At 36.1% G+C, this 17,319-nt stretch overlaps 1 protein-coding gene across 2 annotated transcripts in view; it reads right to left on the minus strand.

Annotated features, from left to right (window-relative positions):
- Positions 1-17,319, minus strand: part of LOC129265239 (E3 ubiquitin-protein ligase HECTD1-like) — a 50,272-nt gene that overhangs the window by 24,535 nt on the left and 8,418 nt on the right. For both annotated transcript variants that reach the window (XM_064102559.1, XM_064102558.1), the window contains exons 4-18: positions 17,011-17,069; positions 15,533-15,750; positions 14,843-14,916; positions 13,980-14,078; positions 11,985-12,108; positions 11,216-11,396; positions 8,236-8,371; positions 7,411-7,587; positions 6,589-6,922; positions 6,062-6,237; positions 4,965-5,135; positions 4,139-4,276; positions 1,990-2,136; positions 1,362-1,453; positions 512-623 (exon numbers count right to left, since the gene is read on the minus strand). In XM_064102559.1, the coding sequence (XP_063958629.1) occupies positions 512-623; positions 1,362-1,453; positions 1,990-2,136; positions 4,139-4,276; positions 4,965-5,135; positions 6,062-6,237; positions 6,589-6,922; positions 7,411-7,587; positions 8,236-8,371; positions 11,216-11,396; positions 11,985-12,108; positions 13,980-14,078; positions 14,843-14,916; positions 15,533-15,750; positions 17,011-17,069 (2,238 nt within the window). The remainder of the gene's footprint in view (positions 1-511; positions 624-1,361; positions 1,454-1,989; positions 2,137-4,138; positions 4,277-4,964; positions 5,136-6,061; positions 6,238-6,588; positions 6,923-7,410; positions 7,588-8,235; positions 8,372-11,215; positions 11,397-11,984; positions 12,109-13,979; positions 14,079-14,842; positions 14,917-15,532; positions 15,751-17,010; positions 17,070-17,319) is intronic.

A 17,319-nucleotide genomic window follows, 5' to 3' on the forward strand; every position in this document is an offset into this window, starting at 1 on the left:
AATAACATCTATAACAATATTTTGAAATAGCTAAGTTACAAAACATGTTAATAATAACAATAGATTTGACAACTTGAAACAGACAGTATCTAACAGAATGGAACACAAACCCTTCCAAAAAAGAAGGCAGACTGAGTTAAACAAATGATACCGACTCTCACGTCTTGTAATATTAAGACCACCTGAGAGATTCAATTTGTTTGAAACACATTTTTTTTGCATTACCCTGTAAAATGAATACTGCATACAAAGAAACTAGATGTTTATTTTCCTTCATGATAATTAATTTCTACTTGAAGAGGTATTAATTGTTTTCTTCTTCAAGAAATTTACACACATTGTGCTGCACTTAACCCAGGTGAGGTGAATGGCTACCTGGTAAGATTAAACCTTGAGTGTACTAAGCACTGGACAATGCCATAATAGTGCACCTCGGAATAGATTATATCTAAATAGATGGCACTATATAAATGCCTATTATCATAATCCTAATTAATTATAATATGCTCACCTGAAGACCATAGCTAGAACCAGCAGAGTCATAGATAAACAGAGGAAGCCTCTCAATTGATTCAAGAACGGCTACCAGCTTGCGTACCAGCATCACAGAAGGAGACACACCACTGTAACAATTAAAAACAATTCATGAGACAGAAATAAATATCAAGGTCTTTTTCGTAAGGTATAAAAAAAGTAATTTTGTTTATTTTGGAAACTTTCAAAGCATTCATGAATACATATTAAAGGGTATGAGTTCCTAGCATAACGTCATCTTCTCATTTCAAACTAATAAGATGTAGAATGTACCTAACATTCTATTGCTGGGAAGTATTTAAGAAAAAAAAAATCTTTCAAAAAATAAAAAATAAAATGCCTAACTTGATTTTCTTATATCAAAGAAATCTGAATGGGGATCTGTTGCAGTTTTCAATGTGATTTCATGACTGCTATGCATATCGGCAGGTGTAATTATTCTATCACTCCTATTAATATCAATTGAGAGTGCCGGGGCAAGATTCTGGAGACCTTTTATCTCTCTTTTTACCATTTTCTATTTCATTCTTTTCCCCCTATTTTTTGTTTTTTACTGGTTTATGCTCAAGTTGTCATTTTGTGTGTTTTTTGTTTCGTTTTGGTTTATACTATTTACAAGCATATTTTTATTAGGAGGCTGCACCCTACAAGCTCCGCTTTTTAGCAGCCTCCTCCGTTTCCAACCTAATATGATAATCGTAACTATAATTTTGTACGTTAAAAATGCTATATTTCATTGCTTATATGTACTGTATTATAATGATTATTGTACGAAGAAAAATGTAATAATTGAAAATGGAATTAAATGATATTATTTGGGTACTTACCCATCTTCATCATTGGTATCCCTGAAAGCTGATTTGAACAGTGCAACCCTCTCCTTGATATATCGGTCATGAAGAGCTACATGATCATAGCCCTAAAAAAAAAAAATCAGGTAAAATTTATCAATTTATATGACTTCATGCACTTAAAAAAGTAAGGGGGCATTCCTAAAAAACTTATGTTCTTGATTCATGTTCACTTGCAACTAGACTTTCTTACAACACCCCATAACGCTCGATTATAAAAGTTACACTTGCTTTGCAATCATCGGAACCATGTGAAGTGAAAATGAAAGATATCATTGGCATGGTAAAAGGTAGAGATTTTTTTGAACTGACTGCTAAGAAAGCATGAACGCTTGTAAGCAAGCAACAAGAGGACCGATGGCTTAAGATCCTCTCTCAGGGACCTGGTAATGAGGATTTAAATGCCTTACCAAAGGGCACTAGCGCACCAATTTGGAATTGAACCCGGGTCACCGGAATACGAAACCCATGCACTACTGAGCTGTGGCGCCCCCTGTATCATACTGAATAGTTTGAATTATCACTTGAATTAAATTCAAACGAACTGAACTGATATGTTTACTTCATATAAAAAAAAGAGTGAAAACAAAAACTAAAAGCTTACATCACTAAGGCAGTAGAGCAGGGCCTGCACGAGACCGCTGCTGTGTAACTCATATGCTGAGATGTTGTTCTCCTCTCGAAGAAGGCAGGTCAAACTCTCGAGGGCGGCCTTCATCTCTTCCATCCAGCCCTGTTCTTCATCAATCCCCTGTGGAGCAAAGAAAATACGGCATAATGAAAACGTGTATTGCAAATTGTGAATTAAGATTGCAATCAATAATGGTGTCTATTATGAATTCTTAATCTTGAGAGCAATTACAGCAGTTTATTGATGACTTTGGGTAGCCAAACATTTTCTTCTTTTCATAAATGTTCCTATTTTGAATTCTTAAAATATAAAGGGTAAGGGTTGTGATATGAGGGGACAGTTTTAATTTTTTGGTGCATAATTTTGATAACAGAGCTTATAGTTAGTGTGCAGATTTAAGGTTAAATTTAATTTGGGCTTAAAAAATATGTAGATTTTCAATGTGGCAAGTTTCGTTGGAGCAAATGTCACTAATTTGCTGAAGAAATTGTGAGAATCATAAATGGTGACAAATTGGTAAATATTCGCCCAAAGGGGGAAGTTAGAATCCATGCCATCCCGCACGTGCCAAATTCTGAACAGAAAAATGAAATCTTGAGTATAAATAAAGTTACGTAAACTGAGGAATACAACTCTCTTCCATAGTGCTAGACATGTTCTGTTCTACCTGTTTTGTACTCGTTCTGCGGCTTTATATGTTTTTGTCTCTTCTCAAAAGGGGAGCAAACAAGACCAATACTGTGAATGGTCTTTCATTGACTGTCTGAATAGCTAGCTGCACTTGAAATGTACCTTTTCAGTTAATTTATTTATAATATAGTGTACAAATTAGACAATGGTTTTATTTTTATAGTCAAATTACAACATTTGAAAGAGAAAAAGTGCTTTTTTTGCGACCTGGTAACATTATTGCTGCAGTATGGATGTATTGATTAGTGTTGCCAATCAAGTGGGCCTATATTTAAAGACTACACCAGTGCAGAATGTTACATTATGGTTAAGGAACCTGAATAGATATAAGTGGTTGAGGACTTCAGGTGCTGGTTCTATTTGCTTTCAAGACAAAGACACCTTCATATACCCGTGTCCAGAGGACATATACTCATGACAATGAATGAAGAGATTATAATCACGCTTAACAACTTCCTGTACAGTTCAAAGGTGTGATCAGTTTTGATCTCCCTATTTACATTGTCATACAATGATAGCTTCTTACCAGGAAGTGACAATCCTTTGTCCTTCGGGATATTTTGAAATCATGTTAAAAAGAAGAAGGCCTGCATGTAACTTCCCAGATAAGGAGTTAATGCAGCATCCTACCAGAATAAGGGGGGGTGGGGCACTTAATAAAATGCTTACTTATTGAGTTTCACTGACAAATAATAGTTATAAGCTACTGGAATCCTTGCATCTGATTGGCAGAGAATAAATCAGTCGGTGAAAATCACTGACGGTTTGCTTCATGTAACACTCCAATAACCACCATCTACCAGCATATCAATACAAAAAGCTCTTTGTTCCCTTTGTCTCTTAGGTAAGGTACATGCACCGCAACAGTGTTTTATCTCAGGTAGATTACCCACCCCACACAAAGACTGAACATCCTGGTGTCCGTATCTTGTTTTTCCACCAATTTTAAAGGGTTCTGGAATGGCACAACACCTACCTTTTTTATTCACAACTAGTCCTCCATTTATGACTATCTTGCAAATGAACTCAATGACTCAACTCAAGAAAAATGAAATATTCAACGAGGGGCTAATTTACTAGTTTATTCCAAATTACATCTAATATTGATCCTTATATCACTTTTTGTAAACTCTTTAAATGAATATTTAGAATTTTTCCAGTCCATTATTATACTGTTATCTATTCCAATTTTTGTTTTTTAATTTCTAATGTAATTTGTTCAATTTGTTTATTTACCATTTTATTATTATTAGTAGTAGTAGTATCATTATTCTTTCATTGAATCATCCATCCGACCATTCATTCATTCATTTATTGCTATTTTTTACATATTAAGTTATTCATCATGACGGTTTTATCTTTTTGGTGGTGGTGGTTGTGAAGGGGGTGCAGCAATTCACCCTCTGCCTCATTTTTTTCTTCAATGTCTCACCTTGATGGGGTCATTGTAGAGGTCACATCCAGCCTCTAGCTGCTGGACGATAGAGTTGAGTTTGGCTACTACATCCCGAGGATGGGACTCTGCAACCTTGAAGTAACCTTCATACAGCTCACGGGCAAGTGCCTTAACCTGAGCCGAAACAAGACGCAACAAATATAATCACATCAAAACAGATTTCTTTCATTTTATAAGATCATATTTTCAATGGAATTGAGGGCCAAAGAAGGTGCGTTTGTGTTGCGACCCCCATCAGAAACTCATCCTGTGAATCCCTCTACCACATTACACACCTTGTACTTCTACTTTTGTAATGACACAAAAGAAGATTTGCAATGGAATATATCCCTGTCGTAAAAATATATAAAGCAATTACCAATATCAATTTGTTTATTACATACTTGATTGTATTAGATTTATACCCTCATGTATTTGATTATATCATGTCAAAATTAAAGATTAAAGAATTTACCATTGTCTCAATATATACACCAGGAAACAAAATATTGAAATATCTTTTATGACTCTGTAAACCTCTAAAGAATATGCATGGATGCCCATAATAAAAGAAATTACCAGCAGAACAAAATTAAATCAATGTCAAAATAACAAGATTTTATTTTGAATCATGAAAACTGTCTTTTTAAAAAGTATTGAAAGACAAAAATATGGAAGTTTCTACATAACAAGGAAATTTATAGGAAAGTAGCTATCCATTCCTATAGACTTCCACAAGCAAAGTGATTTTGTAAAGTGTACATGGTAGCATTTTCTGGAGAATATCACATTTATCAAAAACTCAGTTTTGAACTAAACCTACCTTTTGTTGGACTTGTTCCAGTTTTGATCTGAATCTCCTTCCTCTCTTACCGGTCCAACCGGTAGAAAACTCTGGACCAAGCGAGGTCTCAGCGATGAAAGAATGCTTGGTCCCACGATTGGACTCGAAGATGAATCCAGCTAGGTCCTCCCTCAAGACTGTTGCCTGTTGCTGTAAAAATCAACATAATAATGTTGAAGGAAAATGAGGATGGCAAAATACAGTGATATACTCTTACCATCTAGATAGAAATTTTCAATCATTCTAAAATGACTGGACTCTACTTTTTCATTTCAAATTGATTATCACTTCTTTCGATTTGGAAGATAATGTGCAAGTGTTTCTTTGGAAAGTGACAAAAATATGAAAAAGCAATAAAAGAGTTCACATATTAAGGACACTCTCCAATAATTGCATCAAAAATTATTTTAGACCACATATTGTATGTCAGCTTGTGGAAGAGATTGGAAACTTGTAACACCTTACAAATAATTAGGGTAGGTTTCGACAATTAAAAGAAAAAATATTAGTGTATTACAGAATACTAAAGTGTGTAACTTCATCAATATTCTTTGTGTGCATTTCAGCATTTTAATGATGACATGAAAGAAGAGCATGATGAAAAACCACCACACACCATATTTGACATAAACTGGTTCATGGTGGTGAAAAGGTATCACCAAATGAAAACTTAATAGGTCCCCCTTATATTTGTAAAATTGCTTTGGTCATAACTGTTTGGAATCAGGCCAATTCTCACTGATTCCAATGGGGCTAATGAGGTATTCATATGGCCACATCTTACCACCCCCCCCCCCCCACATAACTAGGCTTTATGGCATGCATCTGTAATCCAAGTTATGTAGGGAAATTACAAATTAATGCAGAGGTTCAGGATTCAAGGAGCCCTGGTCGAGTATTTCGGATGGTGACATTAAAGGTCAGTTCCAGACGTAAATAATCGTATCTGATTGATATACCTCTAAAACATCTCAATTACACCACCCAGACCGATGTTTTTATCATGCTCTGCAAGATACGGTAAAAAATAACTGCAGAACTACATGAGGGATGATCTATTCTTTTCATGAACTTACCTGTTGCCCATCTGAGTTATGGATGACCAGTTCACCTTCCTTCTTGCATTGCAAAGTCCAGTTACCGACGACGAGCTTGGTAGGACCGGGTGTGGAGAGGATAGGTTGGGTCTGGATAGCTGGCATCACTTGACTCCGGGCACGCTGTAACTTCTCAAGGAACTCACTGCGGCTCTCTGAGTGAAGAAATAGGAAAAGATGATGATGTCAGGTGCCACATGACAGATAGACTACTGCCTATAGGCATTGCACTGCTTCTATGCAATTTTCAAACAAGTTCATCATCATTTAAAGAATCATTTGGGCATTGTGTCATACTTTTGGTAGCACCTCACCTCAGCTATTAGGTATTGCATTACCTGTAAAAAGCAATTTTCACCTCCCCACCCCCCCAAAAAAGATCCATCCATCATTTAAAAATCCTTTAACAGCCACACCACACTGTTAATACTGATTTTCAAAGCATCTTACCTATACAATTATCACCTAAAAAATGCATCCATCATCCTTTGATAATTGTATCTCACCTGAGCTATCAGATCCTCCCTCAGGACTACCGCTGGAGTACATGGTTGCCAATTTTCCATCAAGGATAAACCTGAACCAGCCGTTACTGCCGTTGGAGAGTTCCAGGGCGGCAGCGTCGCTCCAGATATAGAGACAGTCCCGCCCCCTGGCAAGGCACCAGTCTTTCCAGCTGTAAGGTCGACCTGACACAACCTCCTTAGAATCATCCATCCTCTGTTGCTGGGGTTGCTGCTGTGGTGACTGCTGCTGGTGTTGTTGCTGTTGTTGTTGCTGCTGCATATGTTGATGGTGTTGCTGTTGCTGTAGTTGGTGGTGGTGATCATCAGGGATCTCCTGAAAATACATCAACATCATCCAATTTTTGTCAAAGGTATTCATAAGGTTCACAAGAACATGACTGTACTGTCTACAAGATTAATGTAGAAGCAAATTATCTTGGTCCTCAAGACTTGAGCTGACCTTGGCTGATTGATATGCTAAATAAATATAATCAAATTTAATTCAAAGTCTTTTAAAGGAGAAACAAAAATTAAAACCTTTCCATTTTAATCATAAATTTTATCTTAATAGTCCTTTCTTTATAAATTGTTAAGTGCATATTACAAATCATAGAGAAATAAGTAAAACACATTAGACCAAAGTTTACATGATGACAAACATATACAATTTAGAAAAAAAGTAGACTTGTTGCAGAGGAGACGAGTCCAACGTAAGAAGCCTTCATTATTAATATCAAATCAATTGTATTAACATTATCAAAGTTTCTATTTATCACTTCAGTTCAACTAGATTGTAAAAAGTTATAATCACAATTAACTCACCCTTTTGACTTGGGCAGTGGCTCCTTCTTCTTCCCTCTCATCATCGATGGGTCCAACGAGGGACGACACCTTGCTGAATACACCTAGTCTGGCAAAGTGGTCCAAGAACAGGTCCTGGCCCTTGTACATTAGATCTTGAATGATTTGAAGGGCTGTCAGGTGACCCTCATCATCATCCTGTCAAGCGGAAAGACAAATATGAAATGTTCATGCAATGTGCTTTATATATATATTCAACTTTCATTTACTATTTTAGAAAATTCATCTTTGATTTCTATATCCTCATTACATTCATTAAAACCTATTTCTAAGCACAAGTAGGTGGTGGGTGAATAAAATAGATCAATGTTAAATATAAAGTCAAAGGGCATGATATTGGTATGAGGTATCAGGTACCAAGGTTGAAGATGATATATATCGTTATCTTTTTGAACATCACTCTATTCCTCGCCTTCAGCTCTTCTTTCTTTTTCTCTATTATCCCCACCTCCTAGTTGAACTCCACTATTACAACCTCATCAAAATCATCATTATCATCATCATCATCGCCTTCTGCATCAATCATCAGCAGCAGCATCATCATTAGCAGCATTATCATCGACAGCAACATCATCATCATCAGTATCACCATCATCATCAATCACCAATTACCATCACCATCATCATCACCATAATCATCACCATCATTACCATCATCATCATCATCATCCTTATCATCACCATCATCATCATCCTTATCATCATCATTATCATCATCATCACATCATCATCATCATCACTACCACCTCCACCACCACCAGTTTGTACTACGCTGACAATGTTTACCTCATGATCTAAGACGGCTGCCAATACTTCAACCAAGATCGGCGTGAATCCTAATAGGTCTCCTGAGCAGATCTCACATAAAAGCCTGGACGGTGCATAGTGGATCATCTTACGTATAAGAGCTAAGGTGGCTTTCCTGTTAAGGAATAACAAAGACAATTTATTAGCTCAGATAATGTAGGAGGAAATTCCTTAAATGCTCATGCGCCCGATCAGTGTAGCCATGCTTAATCCGGGGTAATAATATGCAGTTCTTAGAAAAATTGCATGAAACGCTATAGAAGTGTTGCATATTGTTATTATCATTAATGTGTTCATATACAATAATTAAAAAATCCATGAAGGGGCAGAGTGAATTCATTGAATCATGATACATTCCTTCAACTATCACTGACTTTCAATTTCCCATTGTAACAAGTTTAAAAAGCCTATATCAAAATACACCATGCGCATTCCAATTTTGTGCAAACCTCCAAATCAAAAAAGTTTTCTTCTTGATTATGGAATCAACATGCCAAAAGGTCCCAAAGTTCATTATTTTTAGGGCAAGGCCACTTTTCCGAAGGGCACATTTTTATATTACAGCTTAAGTTATAAAGGAAAAATAGGGAAAAGGTAAAATAAATCTTTAAGGCCAATGAAAGGGGCATCAAAGCCATAACCTTCAATGTGCTTTTAAAAAAATCAAATGGTTTATTATGACCATTCAAAGTATCAAAAGCAAAACACAAAAACATGTATGGTTATCAAAGACTGAAAAATTAGATATCATGCTTTTGTTACTTTTTAAGAGGAGACAGTCCTTCCTTAACAGGATCAAATTATGTCAATCAATTAAAAAAAGTCAAAATAAACAACTCAGAATTGCAGTAAACAGGCTTGGAATGGGAGTTACAAATGACAAATTCAAACAATATAACTCTATTATTTATATGCAGTTTGATTCACTTAATTTATGGTTGATACTTGGTATTGTTCTGCTCTACTAGTTTCTGTCATAAGACTGTCAATGAAATGTAACTTAAGTATTGTTAACAGGTCACATCTCATCAAACACGACATAAAAGGAAAACATACTGTTGAAGTAATCTAAATCTAACTTCAGTTCCTAAGTTACTCCCATGTTAATCATCTGTGTCCCTGTTTGTTGTGTTTTACTATAAATGTCAATCATACAAGCATTAGGGTTGTGAATAGGATACGGACACAATGGATGGCCTTGTTTATAATGTCACACCTATGATCATGTGCCAACAATTACTTCCTGCTCTCTCTAGCTCTCTCCCTCTCTTACTCTGTCTGTCTCTTCCTCTCTTTCTCTATCTCACTGTGTCTGTCTCTTTATTTCCATCTTTTCCTCGTTCTCTCTAATATTCCCTCTCCCCTTCCCAATCTGTGTGTACATGTCTGTCTGTCTGGGTGTGTGTGTGTGTCTTTCTTTCTTCCTCTTTCTCTAACACTCTCTTAGACACATACTCCCTCTTAACCTCCCTCTCTGTCTGTCTGTCTGTCTGTCTCTCTCTCTCTCTCTCTCTCTCTTTGTCCCTCTGTCTTTCTTTGTCTCTGTATCTTCATCTTCCTCTCTATATTAACTCTCTTTCACACACATATTCTCTACCCATCTCCCTCTATTTTTCTCTGTCTGTCTCTCACTCGCGCCCTCTCAATGGTCTGTTTTGGGGATCGAGCCTTTTCCGTTTTCGCTCCAATCCAGTGGAATAAATTACCATCTTACATCCATAATGCCAACTCCCTTGATCAATTTAAGACCTTGCTAAAGACCCACCTTTTTAATGTATAGGTATCAGTTGTGGGTTGGTCTATATTGAGGTGCACATCTTAGTTGCATTTGTTTGTTTAAAATTTTGCTTTGAATATATCAAGGTTTTTTTTTTTTTTTTTTTTTTTTTTTCCCGGTAATTTAGTTGATAGGCAGAAAACTGAGCGCTTAGAAACACCTGTATTAAGCGCCCTACAAATGTTATAATTATTATTATTATTATTTTGATAGGAAACACGTGCGTGTGTTCAGTGACTGTGCATCCTCTGTCTGTGATCACTATCAAGGCCCCGTCTAACAAAGAGTTACGATTGATCTGATCCATCGTAACTTTATGGAATCCAACAATGTCATGATTTTTTCTTCAGGAGATTTGTTTGATGTCCTTTGAAAACAAAATCAAGCATACTGAATTGTCAAGAAAACAGATAATGTATGAGTATACATCATTTCCAGTAATAATTTTGAACAAACATGTATTTTAGATGTTGACATTGCTGGCCTTCCATAGTTGCGATAGATCAGATCATTTGTAAGACGGGCCCCTGATTAACTTGAAAGCTTGCAAATTATTACAGACATACTGCATGAAGCAGCTAAAACCAGTCACGTTGACGTAATGAAGATATATTTGTCTACCTGTTATCCTCTAGAACAGGTGAGGTTTTGTTTTAGAGGTAAGCAGGTCTTGTATATCATGGGAACACAATAAGGATCAAAACTGAATATAACATTGACAAAAATACTTGAATTTCAAAACAAGGACTGCGAAACATCCATTGCAATTCTACATGAAATTTAATTATATACAATTTCAAAATTGCATTACATTATTGCTTTTCCATTAATACTCAATATTTATACCTTAACATCAATTTCTAGAAGCTAGAATAAAAAGAGCGGAAGTTCAGGAGACAGGAACCATGCATATTACACACTAAAAGAAAGATTTAAATTAAAAAAATATTGAACTTGGGGGCAATCTCAAAGAGAGAAAGAAAGAGTGTGAGAGATTGAAATTGAAAAAAAAATGTACAGAATTAGACGGAAAAAAAGACCCAGTAGAGTATGCAAATAATGCATAAAACTGGAATTAATAGGAAAAAAAGAAGAGTAGAAATTGGAGAAGGAGAAATAAAAGGAGACGAAGAAAGACAGATAATGAGAATAGACAGAGGAGATTTGAGTATGAGCACTAACCTGACTGAAGGCATCATGGTGTTGTTGTAGACTTGAGCAAAGATAGGCAGCATTTTCCTGAGGTATACAGGGGCCATCTCAGGGTCTCCCTTGGGCTCCCGGTCTCCATCCTCTGGTTTGATCTCCTCCGGGCTGGTGATGGTAGACTCTGTGGCTGATGATACCGGAACCATCCATTCACCTTAGGGTAGGATATAGGACAGGACATAGAAATGAGGGCATGGGACTGTAATTATTAAATTACTTCACCAGAACACCAAGACAGAACATGGGAATGACTGGATAGCACTGTGGAATGATTTTCCTGAGGTTTACAAGGGCCATCTTGTGGTTTTCTTAGGTTCCCTATCTCAATCTTCTTGCCTCATGCTGTGGATAATGAAACTGGCACCATCCACTAACTTTCAAGTACAGAATAGGATATATATAGGTGTAAATGCACAGGACTGTAAAAATAATTGCATCATCTTTTGATCAAGGGAGCATTTCATGAAACAATAAGTGATTTCAAAGAAAATTGTTAAAAGCTACTGAAATCCTTGCATCTGATTGGCTCACAGCAAAGAAGTCAGTGAAATCACTGACAAGATGCTTCATGAAACACTCCCCTGATTATTCCAATCAATTTTCTTTGACTGACGTGAAACATTTCAATAAATAACTTCCCTACAAAAAAACAGGAAAACCTGATTTTTTTTCATCATCAAACATCACCACCCCAACTTATACCTTAAAAACTAAAGTAACCCATTTCTTTACGGCATTTTACCTGGAGATTGAAGAATTTGCATGACCTCACGATGACCTTCATCGTTTCTTTCCCTGGCCTTGTCCAAAGGGGTTTTGCCATCTTCATCCCTTAGATCAGGATTAGCACCATGACGAAGCAGGGTCTTATATTCAAAGAAGGAAAATGATAAATAGAAGAAAATGGTTTCTTTTTCTGGTCTCGACAAGACATGAGATGACTCAGTAAAAGTTTAGATTTGGATATACAGTGTAGCAAACAGCTTAAAATGAAAATATACTGACAACTGATGATGCTGGCAATGAAGTGGAAAGTGCAAGAAATTTGACAACAGACTTTATTCAAACACTAATAAAGTAATTAAATTACTGTCAGTGTTATCTGTGATGACTGATACATTCATGACAAAATGCATAATATAAAACAATTTTTAATATGAACGGAAACATCGCAAGAGGGGAGGGTGTCTCATCCATAATCCATAGTAGAACACTATAAACTGTGAACAAATTGTAGGAGGGGTGGTGGAATCTCATTAATAGACAAGTATTTTTTTATATGAATCAAACATAGGGAGTGTATAATGGACAAAGAGTAATATTATCATTACCCTAACAGAGGGGGGAGGGGTGGCTGATTCATAAAATTGTTTATTTTGAACATGAAGTTCAGGAAGGGGTAAGCACATGTTGCAGAAGTCTGTCTGATTCACTGAAGAATAACATTAACCTCACATAGGGAGCTGAAAGGTGTGTGTGGGGGGGGGGGGAGGGGTAATGATCGAGTTCATACAAGAGTCCAAGCCAAGGAAACTATTAATCTTACATCAAGGATGGGGTGTGATTTGATTTCTAGAAGAGTATCATAAACAATACATAGGGGTATGTACTGATTCATTAAAGGAGGGTGGGGCAAGGGGAGGGGCCAAGGGGGACAATGACCCAATAATTCATTGAAGAGTTCAGGGTCCTGTTGCATAGAAGTAACCATTATGGTAACTTTTGCCATCCAATGGTAACTACCATGGTAACAATGCTCAATAGCCAATCAAAACAAAGGATTCCATGAAATATATAATTGGAAGCCACATTTACTATAACAGTAACTTCTATGCAATGGGGCCCATAACTACACATGAAGGGAAACATGGCTTGATCAGGGTTCCCACAAAAGTTTGAAAACAGAATTCCATGACTTTTCCATGACTAAATTACTGCTTTCCATGACTTCCCGTGACGTACCGAGAGTTATATAATTTGGGATGTCAAAAAAAAATGGGAAAAGTGGAAATCATGAACACCAATTATAATAGCAGAGTATGATCACAGAGTATAAGAGTTGCAAGACACAACAAACTAGAAAGCTGCCATAGCCAAGAGGTAAATGCAATTCCCTGACTTTTCCCTGACTTTCCATGACCACAAATTTTTCCAGGATTTTCCGGGACTGTGGGAACCCTGTTGATGCATAGAAGGGTACAATTAATCCCACATGAAGGGTGGGGTGTGGTATAGTACTATGATCATGAACCACACATGGGGTATGTTCTGATTCATATAATAACACATGAGTGAAGCTAATCACATATCCTGTTGCTCGTTCCCAAATCAAATCTAATGTGAATAACTGATGACAATGAGCAAGTATGAATAACATGGAAGTCTAAACACAAAAAGTGCAGCAAATAATGTCAAATGCTATCTCTATCAAACTAAATTAGCATCAACATGGGGCCTTTAGTGGTGCAATAAAATCATATAATTTGGTCTGCATAAATATCAAGAGGGTATTAAATAAAGTGCCAAAATTGGAGGAATTAACCATATATAGGCTCATACATGTACATAAAATTTGTGTGGAATATAATATAGTTATTGCAGGTATGAAATAAGTACAAAAAAACCTAACAAATATTGAAAAGGCATGAAGAAAAGCTGAGATGACAAAGTAGGAGTAGCCCAGAAACTGGAGAAGGGGGGGGGGGAGAGGGACTGAAATGAATGTGAATTCACATACCTTGGCTACTTGAGGTCTACCAAAGCATGCAGCATAGTGTAGAGAAGACGACCTTTGACCTCTGTTAACATCAGCTCCTCTCTCACAAAGAAACTCGACCTGAAAAAAGATTACCAATGAAAATCAATCAAGTTGTGTATAAAAATGGGTCAAGATTAGTTAAGGGTATGACATCCTAGCGCAAGAAGTGATCTTGAAATGAGAGTTGATTCAAATATTCATTTAAGTTTCAGTGCATATCGTTTCAGACATGTCTTAGTATTTACTATGCATTTGGTCTCATATCAAAGAAGATATTTCACTCCTACTATTAGTGTCAAATTTCACATTTTCAATGATTGTGACATTTATCTCTGCATACAGGTTTCCTGTTTGCTGGGATGCACTGTATATAACATACATGTACACATTTCCTTGAAACTTGATTAGACCCATAGCGTACACTTACCACGGGTAATTTTCATCAACATCACTATTATAATAGTAATTGTCATTGTTAAAACTTATAAATGTTGTGGAATGTGCATAAGTATATTCATGAACACAGTTTTACCTCCACAGCCACCTTAACCAAACACTTCATATATAGCTTTCATTTTCCAATCATAACATAACCATATACCTGCCAACCATGAGAACCAAAAAAGAGGAACAAGTTACTAAGAAATTAAAAAAAATAGGAACAGTCTTATATTTCCTTTTAAATACTACAGAAATTTGTTTGCAGAACAGGAACACACTGGTTAAAATGGAAATATTCTTTTCACCAAAAATAGAAATATTCCTGTTTAATATAAATACTTGGCAGGTATGCACGAATATCAGCTGACTATGATGACTACATGTATATCAATTCAACTTACCATTTCCTGTGTTCCAAAGGCTGAAGCCCAATTAAGCAATGTTTGACCAACATCATCCATATAGTTAACTTCAACTGAATTGGCAAAAAAAAAGAGTATAAACAATACAAAATGATAAATATTTGTGTGGTTTTTTTTTCTTGGTGTTATCATGTGACAATATACAAAGGATGTTGATAACACTTTGTTGAAAAAAATCTAAATCTAAAATATGAACCTTACTAACCTTCAAAAGAAAAAAAAATGACACTCCTTTAAAAACATATGAAAGAACGAGCAGAAAAAAACAACAAATAAATTATATAAGATAAAGATAAATCAGTAAATAAATAGAACAATAAATATATCAACAAAATCTATTGTGACAAATGAAATTAAACAAACTTACAATTACATGAAAAACTCATCAGAAAAAGAACAAGTAAATAAATGAATATAATCAATAATAAAAACCATTACTAAATGCTTAGATATAAACAAAATTACAGAATATAATCATTTTTTCATAAGAAATATATTTCTTTCAAGTTAACAAATAATGTTTTTCCAATAGCCCTTACATTGGATTTTTTTTTATTGTACACCTAATTTGTTTCAATAATATTGTTCGAATGTAATTCCTTGAAATGCTAAAATGCTTAAATCTGAAAAACCTTTATAGCGGGATAAACGATCCCAAGCAACTCATACCTCCGGTATCAATCGCATCGATGAGTGCATCGGTATCCTTACTACGAATACAATCAATGAGATGACGATGGGTCCGTTCTCCGGCGCTGTCAAGGCGACGTAGACCGGTAGTGCTGCTACGAAGCCTAGGGGCGATGCTGGACTTGGGGAGTGCCTTACGACCCTCAAAGAGAAGCACCAGGAGAAGGTCAACCAGACGCATGGTGTCCAGGACACATCTGTAGGATGAGAAGATGATGGTAGGTGAGATGGGAAATTCATGTGGTACAGGTACATGTAGGTGTTTCATAAAGCAAGGCTCCACGCTAAGTTTTTTTTTGGTGGCCAAATCGGTCCACCAAAATCATCAAATTCATTTTTTCAGTGGCCCGCAAAGCAAATTTGGTGGCCCTAAAACAATAGAAAACCTTACGATTTATCAAAACTTTGGCAGCCTGACCGGGTCACCAAGTGTAGGCTTTTACATAATTTTGGTGGCCCGACTCTCAATTTAGGTTGCCTCGGGCCACTGCTAATGTCGAGCCCTGCATAAAGCCATTAAAGTTAAGAGCAACTTTCCAAAAACTGGTGATCCTTTCTTAAGAGCTTTATCAACATCTATGCAAATCTGGTGCACATAATTACTACAAGAAAGGATCATCAGTCTTCCGTAAAGTCACTATTAACATACGAGCAGCGATACGAAATATCCACTGGTTCTTACAGCAAACCTTATGCAATTGTGCGTTTCATAATACATGCGCCACCAATGTTCATACCACGAGAGACATGTGGGTGGACAACTTTTCCCTATTAAATAAGATTTACAAGATAGAATGAGCCACAAGTGAGATTTGACAAATTTCAGAAATATTGAACTAAATGAGCAATCACGAGGAGAGGGAAGAATAAGTATTAATCAGTAGAATTCTATGAGAGCCAAGGACAACCATTGTCGACCAATCCCTCAGGATTGATATGAATGAGTAACGTTACAATAAGGGCGCAACTTGTATGCATCTATTATGAAACACACAGATAGCAGTCAACATCTCAGCGAACTTGTGCAAACATGTATTAACACTGTCAGAGAAAACTCAGCAGGGGAATACCAAAGGGGCATTTCTTGGAAGTTGTCAGCTCTGACGATTTCAGTGGAATCCTTGGTTCTGATTGGTTGAGAAGCATGGAATGGGGCACTGGTTTGCAAAGAGAATGTATAGTAGTCTCAAAATCAAACTTTTTCAAAATCTATCTAATGAAATGTAGCCCATAATTATTTGAGAAAATCATATTATTTTTATGGGCCTTTCGTTTAATTTACAAACCGTACTTGAAGGGCAATGGATAGAGTGCTTTGGCAGAATACACAGATAGCAAATGCTGCCTTCAATGGTCAGTACCTTATCTACGCTAGAGTACAAAAGCTACAAAACAAGTAAACATTTACTTTTCTTCATACATGTTTACAAAAAAAATATTATAATAATGTTCCATACCTTTCATCGCCCATGAGTGCCTTTTCTATTGAAGCTGGAAGGTCTGATCGTAATAAATCCTAAAAGATGAAAATAATGAGAAATAATAATTAGTCAAACAAATTTCATTCTTTTGAAACTCATTGCTTCATCATAATGAATATATCAGGCATTACTCAAGTATTGGGTCAAAGTATCATGAACTTTCAAATGGTAACATAAGAAAATCCCTCACAAGGGAAGTGATCTGAAAGATTTCAAAAACTTTGGGAAGATGCTGTGCTCATGCATTCCCAAAATTGTAGAATAACCTTCTAAAGACATCAACAG

Source organism: Lytechinus pictus, chromosome 7, assembly GCF_037042905.1.
Source record: "Lytechinus pictus isolate F3 Inbred chromosome 7, Lp3.0, whole genome shotgun sequence".
Taxonomy (NCBI): domain Eukaryota; kingdom Metazoa; phylum Echinodermata; class Echinoidea; order Temnopleuroida; family Toxopneustidae; genus Lytechinus; species Lytechinus pictus.